The sequence below is a fragment of the Somniosus microcephalus genome, chromosome 13, assembly GCF_052327205.1.
Source record: "Somniosus microcephalus isolate GS21.2 chromosome 13, FLI_Smic_1.0, whole genome shotgun sequence".
In the NCBI taxonomy this organism is placed as follows: Eukaryota; Metazoa; Chordata; class Chondrichthyes; order Squaliformes; family Somniosidae; genus Somniosus; species Somniosus microcephalus.
In genome coordinates, this window is record NC_140999.1 from 33,280,357 (window position 1) to 33,293,552 (window position 13,196).

Genomic DNA, 13,196 nt, shown 5'->3' on the forward strand with positions numbered 1-13,196 from the left:
ATTATAGCTGTTCCCTTATTACAAGCCTCAACTATTTCCTGATTAATACTCCGTCCAACAGAGTTGCAACTGTTCGGAGGCCTATAGACTACGCCCACTAGTGTTTTTTTCCCCTTATTATTCCTTATCTCCACCCAAACTGTTTCACTATCCTGCTCCTTTGACCCAATATCATTTCTCTATATTATATTGATTCCTTCCTTTATTAGCATAGCCACCCCACCTCCCCTCCCTTCCTGCCTGTCCTTCCTTATTGTTAAATAACCTGTATGTTTAATTCCCAGTCATGGTCACCCTGCAGCCATGTTTCTGTAATGGCCACAAGATCATACCCATATGTCGTTATTTGTGCCATTAACTCATTCATTTTGTTACGAATGCTACGTGCATTCAGATAAAGAGCTTTCAAATATGTTTTGTAACACTTAGTTCCTGTTTTTTCCCCTTTTAGTACTTTACTTTTTACTCCATACCTTCTGTCCCTTCCTGACACGTTCTGTTTTTTAATTCCCCCACTGCTACCTAAGTCTATGACCTTCTCCGTTGTCATTTCTATTATTTGCTATCTAGAAACCTCCCCCCCACTAATTAGTTTAAAGCCCTCTCTACAGCCCTAGTTATATGATTCGCCAGGACTCTAGTCCCAGCACTGGCCAAGTGGAGTCCGTCCCAACAGAACAGCTCCCTCCTGTCCCAGTACTGGTGCCAGTGTCCCAAGAAGCAAAACCCATTTCTCCCACACCAGTCTTTGAGCCACGCATTTAACTCTTTAATTTTATTTATCCTAGCCAAATTCGCTCGTGGCTCAGGTAATAACCCAGAGATTATTACCCTTGAGGTTCTGTTTTTTAATTTGACCCCTAGCTGCTCATACTCCTTTAACAGAACCGTCTTCCTTGTCCTATCTACGTTGTTTGTACCAACATGGACCATGACAACTGGATCCTCCCCCTCCCACTACAAGTTTCTTCCCAGCCCAGAAGAGATGTCCTTAACCCTGGCACCGGGCAGGCAACACAGCCTTCGGGACTCCCGTTCTTGACTGCAGAGAACCCTATCTATCCCCCTAATGATACTATCCCCTACCACTACAACATTTCTTTTTACTCCCTCCACTTGAATGGCCCCCTGTACCATGGTGCTGTGGCCAGGTTGCTCATCCTCCCTGCAGTCCCCGCTCCCGCCCTCACAGGGAGTAAGAACCTCGATCCTGCTTGACAAGAACAAGGGCTGCGTCTCCTTCAACACTACATCCTGGATCCCTGTACCTTCGTCACTCGTAGTCACACCGTCCTGTCCCTGACCACGGACTACATCTGCAGCTGTAAGAGCTGCTTTTGCCAACTTAAGAGATGAAAAAAAAAAATTTTTAATTATTTTTCACTCATATATAATTTAAAAATATATTTAAAAAAGGTAAATTTATTTTTAGCCCCGTAAACTCTTATTATTTATTGCAAAAAATTTAATTTTTGTTACAAATATTTAATTTATTGTCCATTAAACTCATTTTAAAAATGTGATTGTTTTAAAAAAAAATTGTTTTCTGTTTTACTGTGTTTTTGGGGTGATCTCCATTCATATATTTGACAGGTCTATCTGTCAAGTATATGAAGGGAGATTCTCTTCTCCTATTGGCTGGTCTGGTCCATGTGATCCCAGAGACACTTGCAAACCGCATGCACCTCTGGGATACGTAGGCCCTGCGCATTTTGAGTTTTCAGCGACCCAGGAGTCGAAGGATACGCACCTCGGGAGACCTCAGGTAAGTTGGTAGATTTTTTCCAGATCGGAGGCCTCCACACGCAGGAGGCCTCCGATCGGAAAATACGAGCCATTATCTTTCAGACAGATTTCCATTATACCCAAGTGGTAACAAGAAATAGCAGTTTGTCTTTCATCCACAAATCACAGTATGTTGTTCTAAGTGATTTGTTTGACTTTATAACAAAATTAACTACTTTAACAGCAACAACAGAAACATCGAATGCAAGTACAGAGTCGACCACTGCAGCACCGACCTCGACATCAGCTCCTGCCTCAACAAGCACAGCAGCAGCAACAACTACAGGGAGCTCTACTCCAGCATTGACATCTGAATCAACGAGCATCTCAACAGCACCTCTCAGTACAACAAGTGGTGAGTATCCTAGTAAACCTTTATCAGCAGTTTCATTTATTCCTTTCAATCAAATGCAGGATTAGGAACACACAATGAAACAGCATCAAAATGTTGTAGTTTTATTGTGACAGCTAGAACAATGCATGGGAAAATCATGTGCCATGATATTTGGTGCATTGAAACATGGCTATGTTATCTTTGTTATAAATGGCATCATTCATCAAGAAACTACTCATGAAATAGCACTGGACGGCCAGCTGGTGGCGCCGTCCAAGGAGTATAAATACTCGGGCGTGGGCCCAGCTTACCGGGGACATTTTGTAAGACAAGGAACTAGTGAAGTACAACTAGACCTCCATGTTGTGAAGCAAGTTGATTAAAGCCTTGCTTTATGCTCAAACCAAGTGTGTAGTGAGTTTTATTACGTCAATCCTTGTGACAAATTTCCATTATACCCAAGTGGTAACAAGGAATAACAGTTTGTTGTTCATGCAGAAACAATAGTATGTTGTTCCAAGTCTTCTGTTTGCCTCTATAACAAAATAAACTACTTTACCAGCATCAACAGAAACATCGACTGCAAGTACAGAGTCGACCACTGCAGGACCGACCTCGACATCAGCTCCTGCTTCAACAAGTACAGCAGCAGCAATAACTACAGGGAGCTCTACTCCAGCATTGACCTCTGAATCAACAACCTTTTCAACAGCACCTCTCAGTACAACAAGTGGTGAGTATCCTAGTACACCTTTATCAGCAGTTTCATTCTGATTCCTTTCAATCAAATGCAGGATTAGGAACATATAATGAAACAACATCAAAATGTTGCACTTCTGTTGTGTCAGCTAGAACAATGCAGATGAGAATAATGTGCCATGACATTTCGTGCATTGCTGCTGCTGCTGCAACCTGGCTGTTATTTTCCTGACAATTTTCCATTATACCCAAGTGGTAACAAGGAATAACAGTTTGTCGTTCATGCAGAAACAATAGTATGTTCCAAGTTTTCTGTTCGCCTCTATAACAACATAAACTACTTTACCAGCATCAACAGAAACATCGACTGCAAGTACAGAGTCGACCACTGCAGCACCGGCCTCAACACCAGCTCCTGCCTCAACAAGCACAGCAGCAGCATCAACTACAGGGAGCTCTACTCCAGCACTGACATCTGAATCAACGACCATCTCAACAGCACCTCTCAGTACAATAAGTGGTGAGTATCCTAGTAAACCTTTATCAGCAGTTTCATTCTGATTCCTTTCAATCAAATGCAGGATTAGGAACACATAATGAATGAACATCAAAATGTTGTAGTTTTATTGTGTCTGCTAGAACAATGCAGGGGAGAATCATGTGCCATCACATTAGGAGCATTGCTGCTGCTGCTGCAACCTGGCTGTATTGGCCTGTATATTCCGATGCCTACGTGTGTGTACGAGCTGTGCACACACCCGTAGGGACATCGTGAATGCTGGTTTCAGGCATGCGAAGCGCATGCACCGAAAGCTGGTATTTCAGATCTGTCAAGAATGCTCTTGACAGGTCGGACGCCTGCCCTGGAGAAGGGCCTCTGCGGGCGGATAGCTCTGCTTTCTGGAGAACCTCCACCCGCAGAAAACCCTTAGAAATCTTACGCCTGGTAAAAGCAGGCGTAAGAGCTGCTTCTGCCAGCATAAGAGTTGAGAAAAAAAAAATTTAAATTATTTTTCACTCATATATAATTTAAAAATACATTTAAAAAAGGTTAATTTATTTTTAGCCCCGTAAAATCTTTGATTATTTTTTGCAAAATATTAAATTTTTGTTAGAAATATTTAATTTATTGTCCTGTAAACTCATTTTAAAAACGTGATAGTTTTTAAAAAATTTTGTTTTATGTTTTACTGTGTTTTTGGGGTGATCTCCATTCATATATTTGACAGGTCTATCTGTCAAGTATATGAAGGGAGATTCTCTTCTCCTATTGGCTCCCCTTGGCCCACGTGATCCCAGAGACACTTGCAAACCGCATGCTCCTCTGGGAGACGTAGGCCCTGCGCATTTTGAGTTTTGGGAGGCCCAGGAGTGGAAGTGTACGCACCTCGGGAGACCTCAGGTAATTTGGTAGATTTTTTCCAGATCGGAGGCCTCCACAGGCAGGAATTCGCCGATCGGAAAATACGAGCCATTATCTTTCAGACAGATTTCCGTTATACCCAAGTGGTAACAAGAAATAGCAGTTTGTCTTTCATCCACAAATCATAGTATGTTGTTCTAAGTGATTTGTTTGACTTTATAACAAAATTAACTGCTTTAACAGCAACAAAAGAAGCATCGACTGCAAGTACAGAGTCGACCACTGCAGCACCGACCTCGACATCAGCTCCTGCCTCAACAAACACAGCAGCAGCAACAACTACAGGGAGCTCTACTCCAGCACTGACATCTGAATCAACGGCCATCTCAACAGCACCTCTCAGTACAAGTGGTGAGTATCCTAGTCAACCTTTATCAGCAGTTTCATTTATTCCTTTCAATCAAATGCTGGATTAGGAACACACAATGAAACAGCATCAAAATGTTGTAGTTTTATTGTGTCTGCTAGAACAATGCAGGGGAGTATCATGTGCCACAATATTTGGTGCATTGCTTCTGCTGCAACCTGGCTATATTGTCCCATATATTCCGATGCCTATGGGTGTGTATCCGCTGTGTACACACCCGTAAGGACATCGGAAATGTTGGTTTCAGGCATGCAAAGTACATGCGCTGAATATTGGTATTTCCCATCTGTCAAGAATACTCTTGACAGATCGGTTGCCTGCCCTGGAGAAGGGCTGCTGCGGGCAGATAGTTCCGCTTTCTGGTGAACCACCGCCTGCAGAAAACCCTTAGAAATCGTACGCCTGGTAAAAGTGTAAGGCCTGCTTTTACCAGCATGAGGGTTGAAATAGTAAAATAAAAATTATTTTTCACTCAGTTATAATTTTAGAATACTTTTACAGGTAAAAAAGGTAAGTATATTTTAGCCTCGTAAAAACTTAATTATTTTTTCCAAAATACAGGAAACTTTGTGCTATCCGGCACCGACAGGACCGAGCTGTTGCCGTTCCCTCAAAACTGCCGGACACACCAGCGTTAATGTTGAAGCATATGGAGCTTTTCATCTCCGTACCTGACAACGAACACTGTTGCATGGCAACAGCTTCTAAACAGTCGGCCCGTACCTTGGAAGCGTCTCTCTGAAGCTGTTGCTAAGCTACAGAGACTTTGCAGAGCCTGACTGTTGAAAAAAAAGCCACGAGAAGAAAAAAAACCTAACAAAACGGCACCTGATTTTTGCCGGTGGCTCGAGTTTGCCGAACATTTAGCCTCCGGATAACACAAAGTTTCCTGTATATCTATTTTTTTTAATATTTAATTTATTGTAATTTAAACTCATTTTAAAAACGTGATGGGTTTTTTAACATTTATTTTCTGTTTTACTGTGTTTTTGGGGTGATCTCCATTCATATATTTGACAGGTCTATCTGTCAAGTATAGGAAGGGAGATTCTCTTCTCCTATTGGCTGGTCTGGCCCATGTGATCCCAGAGACACTTGCAAACCGCATGCACCTCTGGGATACGTGGGCTCTGCACATTTCGAGTTTTGAGAGGCCCATGGGTGGAAGTATACGCATCTCAGGAGACCTCAAGTAAGTTGATAGATTTTTTCCAGACTTTCATCCACAAATCATAGTATGTTGTTCTAAGTGATTTGTTTGACTTTATAACAAAATTAACTACTTTAATAGTAACAACAGAAGCATCCACTGCAAGTACAGCGTCGAGCACTGCAGCACCGACCTCGACATCAGCTCCTGCCTCAACAAGCACAGCAGCAGCAACAACTACAGGGAGCTCTACTCCAGCATTGACATCTGAATCAACGAGCATCTCAACAGCACCTCTCAGTACAACAAGTGGTGAGTATCCTAGTAAACCTTTATCAGCAGATTCATTCTGATTCCATTCAATCAAACGCAGGATTAGGAACACACAATGAAACAGCATCAAAATGTTGTAGTTTTATTGGGACAGCTGGAACAATGCATGGGAGAATCATGTGCCATGATATTTGGTGCATTACTGCTGCAGCAACATGGCTATGTTATCTTTGTTATAAATCTCATCATTCATCAAGAAACTACTCATGAAATAGCACTGGACGGCCAGCTGGTGGCGTCGTCCAAGGAGTATAAATACTCGGGCGTGGGCCCAGCTTGCCAGGGACATTTTGTAAGACAAGGAACTAGTGAAGTACAACTAGACCTCCATGTTCTGAAACAAGTTGATTAAAGCCTTGCTTTATGCTCAAACCAAGTGCGTAGTGAGTTTTATTACGTCAATTTAATCAACTTGATATCGACTCCACGCTCTGAGTGATTTCAGGAACAGCCAGCTACGACTTCAACTGCAGAAGGGAACTCTGGCATAGAAATCAATCCATCATGGACAAACTACTCAGACCCGCCCATCTTGACCTGGACCCAAATTCTCCTACAAATGCTAAGGTATGGAAACACTGATATCGTACCTTCAGCAACTTCCTCAGGGTGTGTGGTGAGAATGTTCCTGATAAATTAGAGATACTTGCAAATTATGTATCCCCTCATGTGTTTGATTATATCGAAGACTGTGTAGACTATGACTCCACTATCCTAATATTGCAGCGACTATATGTTAAGGCCCCAAACAAAATTTTTGCTCGGCATCTATTGGCCACAACTCGACAACAACCCGGGGGATCACTTGATGAATTCCTTCAAAAGTTTCGCAGGCTCAGCAAGGATTGTAACCTTAAAGCTGTCAGAGCTGAGCAGTACCAGAAGGAGCTAATTCGCGATTCCTTTATTAATGGAATTACGTCTCCCTTCATACATCAGCGTCTGTTGGAGAATAAAACCCTCGAGTTAAAGGCTGCCTATGACCAAGCGTGTTCCCTGGACTTAGCAAAGAGGAATGCAGATACCTATCTTTTAGCTCATGCATGGGCTGCTGCTATCACTTTTAATGACTCCTTCGATAGGTCTCGGGCAGAAGCCCTCACCGATGATGACTCTAACTTAGCAGATGACAACCCTACCCTAGAAGCCTTCACTGATGATGACCCCACCCTAGCGGCATCTTGGCAATCTGGAAGGAAGTGTTTCTTCTGTGGAGGTGCATTCCATTATAGGAAATTCTGTCCTGCTCGTAACGCAACCTGCAATCATTGCAGCAAGAAAGGTCACTTTTCTAAGGTATGCCAGTCAAGAGCCGCTGTTAGTAAGAAAGGCCACTTTTCTAAGGTATACCGGTCGAGAGCTCCTGTTAGTTTTGCAGCTACTATCTATAAAACTGCTCCTCCCCCAAGAGCCACTACTAAGGTTACAGCTGCAATCTATGAAACTGCTCCTCCCCCAAGAACCACTACTAAGGTTACAGCTGTCAGAGGAAAACTCCCATCACAGCTGTTTTTCCCCAAACTCTGTCCCATGCAGCCACGAATGTTTCGGTAAATGGACACATTTTGAGTGCACTAATCGACTCATGCAGCTCTGACAGCTTCATTAGTGAGCGGGCTGTCAGTAAGTTAAAACTGCGTATTTACCCCTCGGACAGGGAAATTGCAATGGCTCTGACGACACTGACCACCAATTCTTCCGGCTTTTGTCTTGTCGACCTTATTCTCAATGGCCGCATTTATTTCTCCACCCGGCTCGGTGTGCTCAAGAACCTATGCAGTGATGTGCTCCTGGGACAGGATTTCCAGAAACAACACAAAAGACTCACTTTCGAGTTTGGAGGGTCAAAGCCGGAGCTTACTATTTCCAAAGTACCATTTTGTGCACTTTCGGCGGCTTCGCTCGACGAGCCTGCCTTGTTTGCCAATCTTTCCCCCCGATGTAAGCCCATAGTCACTAAATCACGACGTTTCAGCCAAGATGATCGATCCTTTATCAAGACAGAAATCTCTCTCCTTCTAGCTGATGGTATCATTGAGCCATGTTCATCTTCCTGGCGGGCTCAAGTCATCGTTGTTAAAAATCCTCTGAAGCAACACAAGAAACATTTTTGCATCGATTATTCGCAAACTATTAACCAGTATACCGACTTGGATGCCTACCCACTACCACGCATCGATGACATGGTCAATAACCTTGCCAACTACAAGGTATTTTCAACTTTTGATTTAAAGAGCGCATATTATCAAGTACTGTTAAAGGACTCTGACAAAAAATATACGGCCTTTGAGGCCACTGGTCGGCTTTACCAGTTTTGTCGCCTTCCTTTTGGGGTCACCAATGGGGTGGCCGTCTTTCAATGGGCAATGGATAGCCTAGTCAAACTAGAGAACTTAACGGACACTTTTCCATATCTGGATAATATCACCATTGCTGGTCATGACCAGAAGGAGCATGATGCCAACCTCCAGAAATTTTTTGACGTTCTCCGTCGTCGCAACTTAACCTTAAATGAGTCCAAATCTGTGAAATCAGTACCATCAGTCAACATTCTTGGCTACTGGGTGGACAACGGTGTCATCAAACTGGATCCGGAGCAACTTCGTCCGCTTCAGGAGCTCCCTCCCCCTACGAATCTCGGCTCTCTTTGTCAGGCACTCGGCATGTTCGCCTATTATGCGAAATGGATACCCCAAGCACAGTTGAAAACCATAACCGGTGTCACGAGCAGTTCACGTGAACAGACAGTGCATGCAGTTAATAGACACACACCAAAGAACACTGCCCAGAGAGCGTGTTTCAGAACAGAAAGAACAGAGAGAGTTCTAAAAATGGGCGACACAGACATAAAACGCTTCAAAAACTGTGGATATTGTGGAAACAACTGGCATGGGGAAAAGGAGCACTGCCCTGCCAAAGGAAGGCAATGTGCTAAATGTGGTAAACGGAACCACATTGCTAAAGTTTGCAGGACAGTTTTCGGAAAAACAGTACAGACAGTGTGTGACAGCCAAATGCCAGATAGAGAGCCAAATGCAAAGGAACTGTTTATTGATTCTGTGTCACAGAAAAAGCAGATTTCAGAGACTGAACAAGCCTTTGCAGATATTGAGATAGGAAAACAGGGCACAGAGCTTAAATTTAAACTGGACACTGGAGCTCAGGTTAATGTAATTCCTCTGAGTGAGTATCACAGCTTGAAGGATGAGTGTGAGCTACAGCCCATCTCATGCAGACTGACTGGCTATGGGGGTGAGCAGCTCATTGTAAAAGGCACATGCGTGATGAAATGCAAGTACAAAGAAAGCGACATGATGTTGGACTTTTACATTGTTGACACTCAAGCACCTCCAGTGCTAGGTCTAAAGGCATGTTTAGACATGGACCTCGTCAAGCTAGTGCTATCATTGACAGCACCAGTTGAGAAGCAGACAGTCATGGAGTTTGCTGATGTTTTCAAAGGAATCGGACTATTCCCAGGTGAATGCACTATTCACCTTGACCCAGCAGCAACCCCTGTGGTTTGCCCACCAAGTTGCCTGAAGGAGGAGCTGCAGAGCATGGGGAATACAGAAATCATCGTCCGGGAAACAGAACCGACAGAGTGGGTCAACGCGTTAGTAGTGGTTGAGAAACCACATACAGGCAAGCTCAGAGTCTGTCTCGACCCCAGAGATTTGAACAAGGCTATCAAACGCCCTCACTACCCTCTACCAACACTAAATGACATCACACCCAAGCTAGTGGGAGCACGTTACTTCAGTGTAATGGACGCACGATCAGGATACTGGACTATCAAGCTCACGGAAGAGTCATCTAAGCTAACAACATTCAACACACCATTTGGATGCTACCGATTTCTGCGTTTACCATTTGGTCTTATCTCAGCTCAGGATGAATTCCAGTGGAAGATCAACGAAACCTATGAAGGCCTCGACGGAGTAGTCGCAATCGTAGACGACATCCTCATCTATGGCAGGAATAGAGAGGAACATGACAGGAACCTCCGTGCGATGCTACAAAGATCACGGGAGAAAGGTATCCGGCTCAACCCCGAGAAAAGCAGCCTCAGTGAAGGATTGGATGTGCAGGTGCACATGGTGTACAACAGCTTACCTGTGAGTGACTCAAAACTGAAGGAGATCCGATCAGAAACAGAGAAAGATGCACAACTCACACTGCTGAGCAAAGTCATACATGAAGGATGGCCTGAGGAAAGGAGGAAATGCCCTCAGAGCATATCTGAATTCTGGAACCACAGAGACGAACTGTCACAAATCAACAGAATCGTCTTCAAAGGGGAGAAAATCATCATTCCTACCAGTCTCAGAGAAGAGATGTTGACAAAAATTCATGCTGGACAGATGGGCATGGAAAAATGCAAACAAAGAGCACATGACATTATGTTTTGGCCCGGAATGTGCAAACACATTGAGGACATTGTCAGAAAATGTTCCATTTGTCTAGAACGCTGCCCATCAAATGTCAAAGAGCCCATGATACCTCACCGTATCACAGACAGGCCCTGGCAGGTCACGGCAACGGATCTGTTCACATGGAACAATGAGGACTACATAGTGACTGTTGATTACTACAGCAGATTTTTTGAATTGGACAAGCTTCACAGCACCACATCTGCAGCTGTGATCCACAAGCTAAAGGCAGCCTTTGCCAGGCATGGCATTGTAGAGACTTTAGTCTCAGACAATGGCCCCCAATACAAATCAAAAGAGTTCGAGTCATTTGCCAAGGCATGGGATTTCACACATGTCACATCAAGCCCACATTACCCTCAAAGTAATGGCCTTGCTGAAAAAACTGTCCAGATTGCAAAAACACTCATGGACAAAGCCAAAGCGGACAAAAGGGACCCCTACATCAGTCTCCTTGAGTACCGCAACACTCCGGTTGACAACTTCAAGTCACCAGCACAGCTGTTGATGAGCCGCAGACTTTGCTCAATCCTTCCAAGCACCAACCAGCAGCTGCAGCCAGAGGTCGTCAGCTGCAAGCAAGTGCATGCAAAACGTGTACAGAGACAGCAACACCAAAAGAGATACTATGACAGGTCAGCTAGACTACTGCCGCCGCTGCACAATGGAGAATCCGTCAGAATTCAGGAGCATGACTAGTGGAAGCCAGCAGTCGTCATCCAGCCAGCTGACACTGAGCAATCGTATCATGTCCGCACCCCAGAAGGACAGGTGTACCGCCACAATCGCAGGCACCTCCTGAACACCAAGGAACAACACCGTCATTCCGACGAGAGGATCAGTTCAACAGAGTGTGATGAATAGAGCAATACACAAAACACATCATACTTACCTGAACCTGAATTGTTGACTGATTCAGGAGCATGCTCAGTTCCATACCACACAAGGTCGGGACGAGAGGTCAAGCCTAGAGTTATCCTTGACTTGTGAACTGTCAAAGGGTGTAGGTGGATCGCTGCCCTAAAAAAAAAACTGTACATCGTTATTGAAACGTTGAGATGTTTTCAGCGCTAGTTAAATGCTGAGCTTACTTGTATGTTTATGCTACCGAGAACATTAGGTAGAAGAAAGGTTTACAAGTAATGCATTTTTTCTTTTAAAAGAAAGGGGGTGTAACATTTGCATATTGAATTATCATTGGCCCGGAGGCATCTGTAAGGAATACCTATTATATTCACATGTGATCACATGCTGAGTTGTCATTGGCCTGCAGACATCTGTAAGGACTGCTATTGTTTTGAAGACCCAGGGGTCCTAACTCCATCATGTCCCCACTGTGCTGTATGATTGAGATCACAGACCTGATGCTTCATAAAAGAGTTTAAACTGTAATACTCCATTGTCCTGCAATTTATTATTTTTGTACAAAGTATGCAAAACAAGACATTATCGACCCGGCAAAGAGAATGTGGCCCCGGATACCCTCACGCGGGCATTCTGCTCTTCTATGTCAACTTCGACTCTGGCAGATCTTCATACTGACTTATGCCATCCTGGCCTTACCCATATGTTGCACTTTGTGCGATCTAAAGATCTCCCATTTTCTACGGAAGATGTGAAAAGAACGTGCTCCTCCTGTAGAATTTGTGCGGAATTAAAACCGCAATTCTTCCGTCCATCAGATGGCTCGCTCATACACACTATGCAGCCTATGCAGCAACTCAGCATTGACTTTAAAGGGCCACTGCCCTCCTCAACGCGAAACACCTACTTACTGACTATGGTGGACGAATATTCACGCTTTCCCTTTGCTTTCCCCTGTCCCAATATGCTTACTTCCACAGTGATCAAATGCCTTGATCAAGTCTTTTCCCTTTGCGGTACGGCCAATTTCATCCACTCTGATCGGGGTCCCTCCTTCATGTCAAGTGAACTCAAAAGGGGCGGGACTGCTGCTTGCCGACTTTCAATCCCGCCTCCATCAGCTTCTGGCCAACCAGCGGGATTTTCTCCTGATTGACCTTGTTAAGCCAGCCCAGCGGGCTCTGCAGGCCAATTAGGGGGAAGTCAGTGACAGAGCCTGTCAACGTATGACGTGCCACCTGTCAAGAGGTTTTCAAAGAAGAAATGTCATCGTTTGACAGTTCTGTGAAGCTGTCAAACACTGACATTCTGTGTAGTTTGATGAGACCTTGTGTTCAGGACTCATCAAACATTTCAACTTTGCAGAAATCACCTGGCTGTTGGTTCGGAAGATCCAACAGCCAGTCTGTGGTATCTACAATGGAGATGTCAGGACTCCGGCACCACAGCAGCTGAAGGCTGTAGACAGAAACAAAGGTAAGTGAACATTTTCTAACACTTTACACTCCACACTTTTCACCCATCACTCAGATCTACATCTCACTTTCAGACCCCTCTGACCCCCGCAGACCTCCTACTCATCTCCTACACCCTGGCGAGGTTCCCCAAGGTCGGGAAGCCTACACTTCGGGAGGAAAAGTGGGGATAATCCTAATTTTCTGCCTGTTAACTACCTGTTAACAGGCAGTTAATAGGCTTTAATCCCTTTCCCGCCTCGAGGAGACTGGACCCGGAGAAGGCCAACTTTCTGCCTCCTGGCAAGAGGGCATGGAGGCGGGTTGGGGGCGAGTTTGCCACCCGCCTCCAAA

At 44.4% G+C, this 13,196-nt stretch overlaps 2 protein-coding genes across 2 annotated transcripts in view; both read left to right on the forward strand.

Moving 5' to 3' along the window:
- The window catches only part of LOC147108195 (uncharacterized), a 48,222-nt gene extending 44,925 nt beyond the window's left edge, over nt 1–3,297 (forward strand). The window contains exons 8-10 of the mRNA XM_086005992.1: nt 1,970–2,140; nt 2,682–2,852; nt 3,107–3,297. Of these exons, the coding sequence (XP_085862118.1) occupies nt 1,970–2,140; nt 2,682–2,852; nt 3,107–3,297 (533 nt within the window). The remainder of the gene's footprint in view (nt 1–1,969; nt 2,141–2,681; nt 2,853–3,106) is intronic.
- Nucleotides 3,298–4,842: 1,545 nt separating this feature from the next.
- Nucleotides 4,843–13,196, forward strand: part of LOC147108196 (uncharacterized) — a 41,809-nt gene continuing 33,455 nt past the window's right edge. The window contains exons 1-2 of the mRNA XM_086005993.1: nt 4,843–4,864; nt 5,900–6,070. Of these exons, the coding sequence (XP_085862119.1) occupies nt 4,843–4,864; nt 5,900–6,070 (193 nt within the window). The remainder of the gene's footprint in view (nt 4,865–5,899; nt 6,071–13,196) is intronic.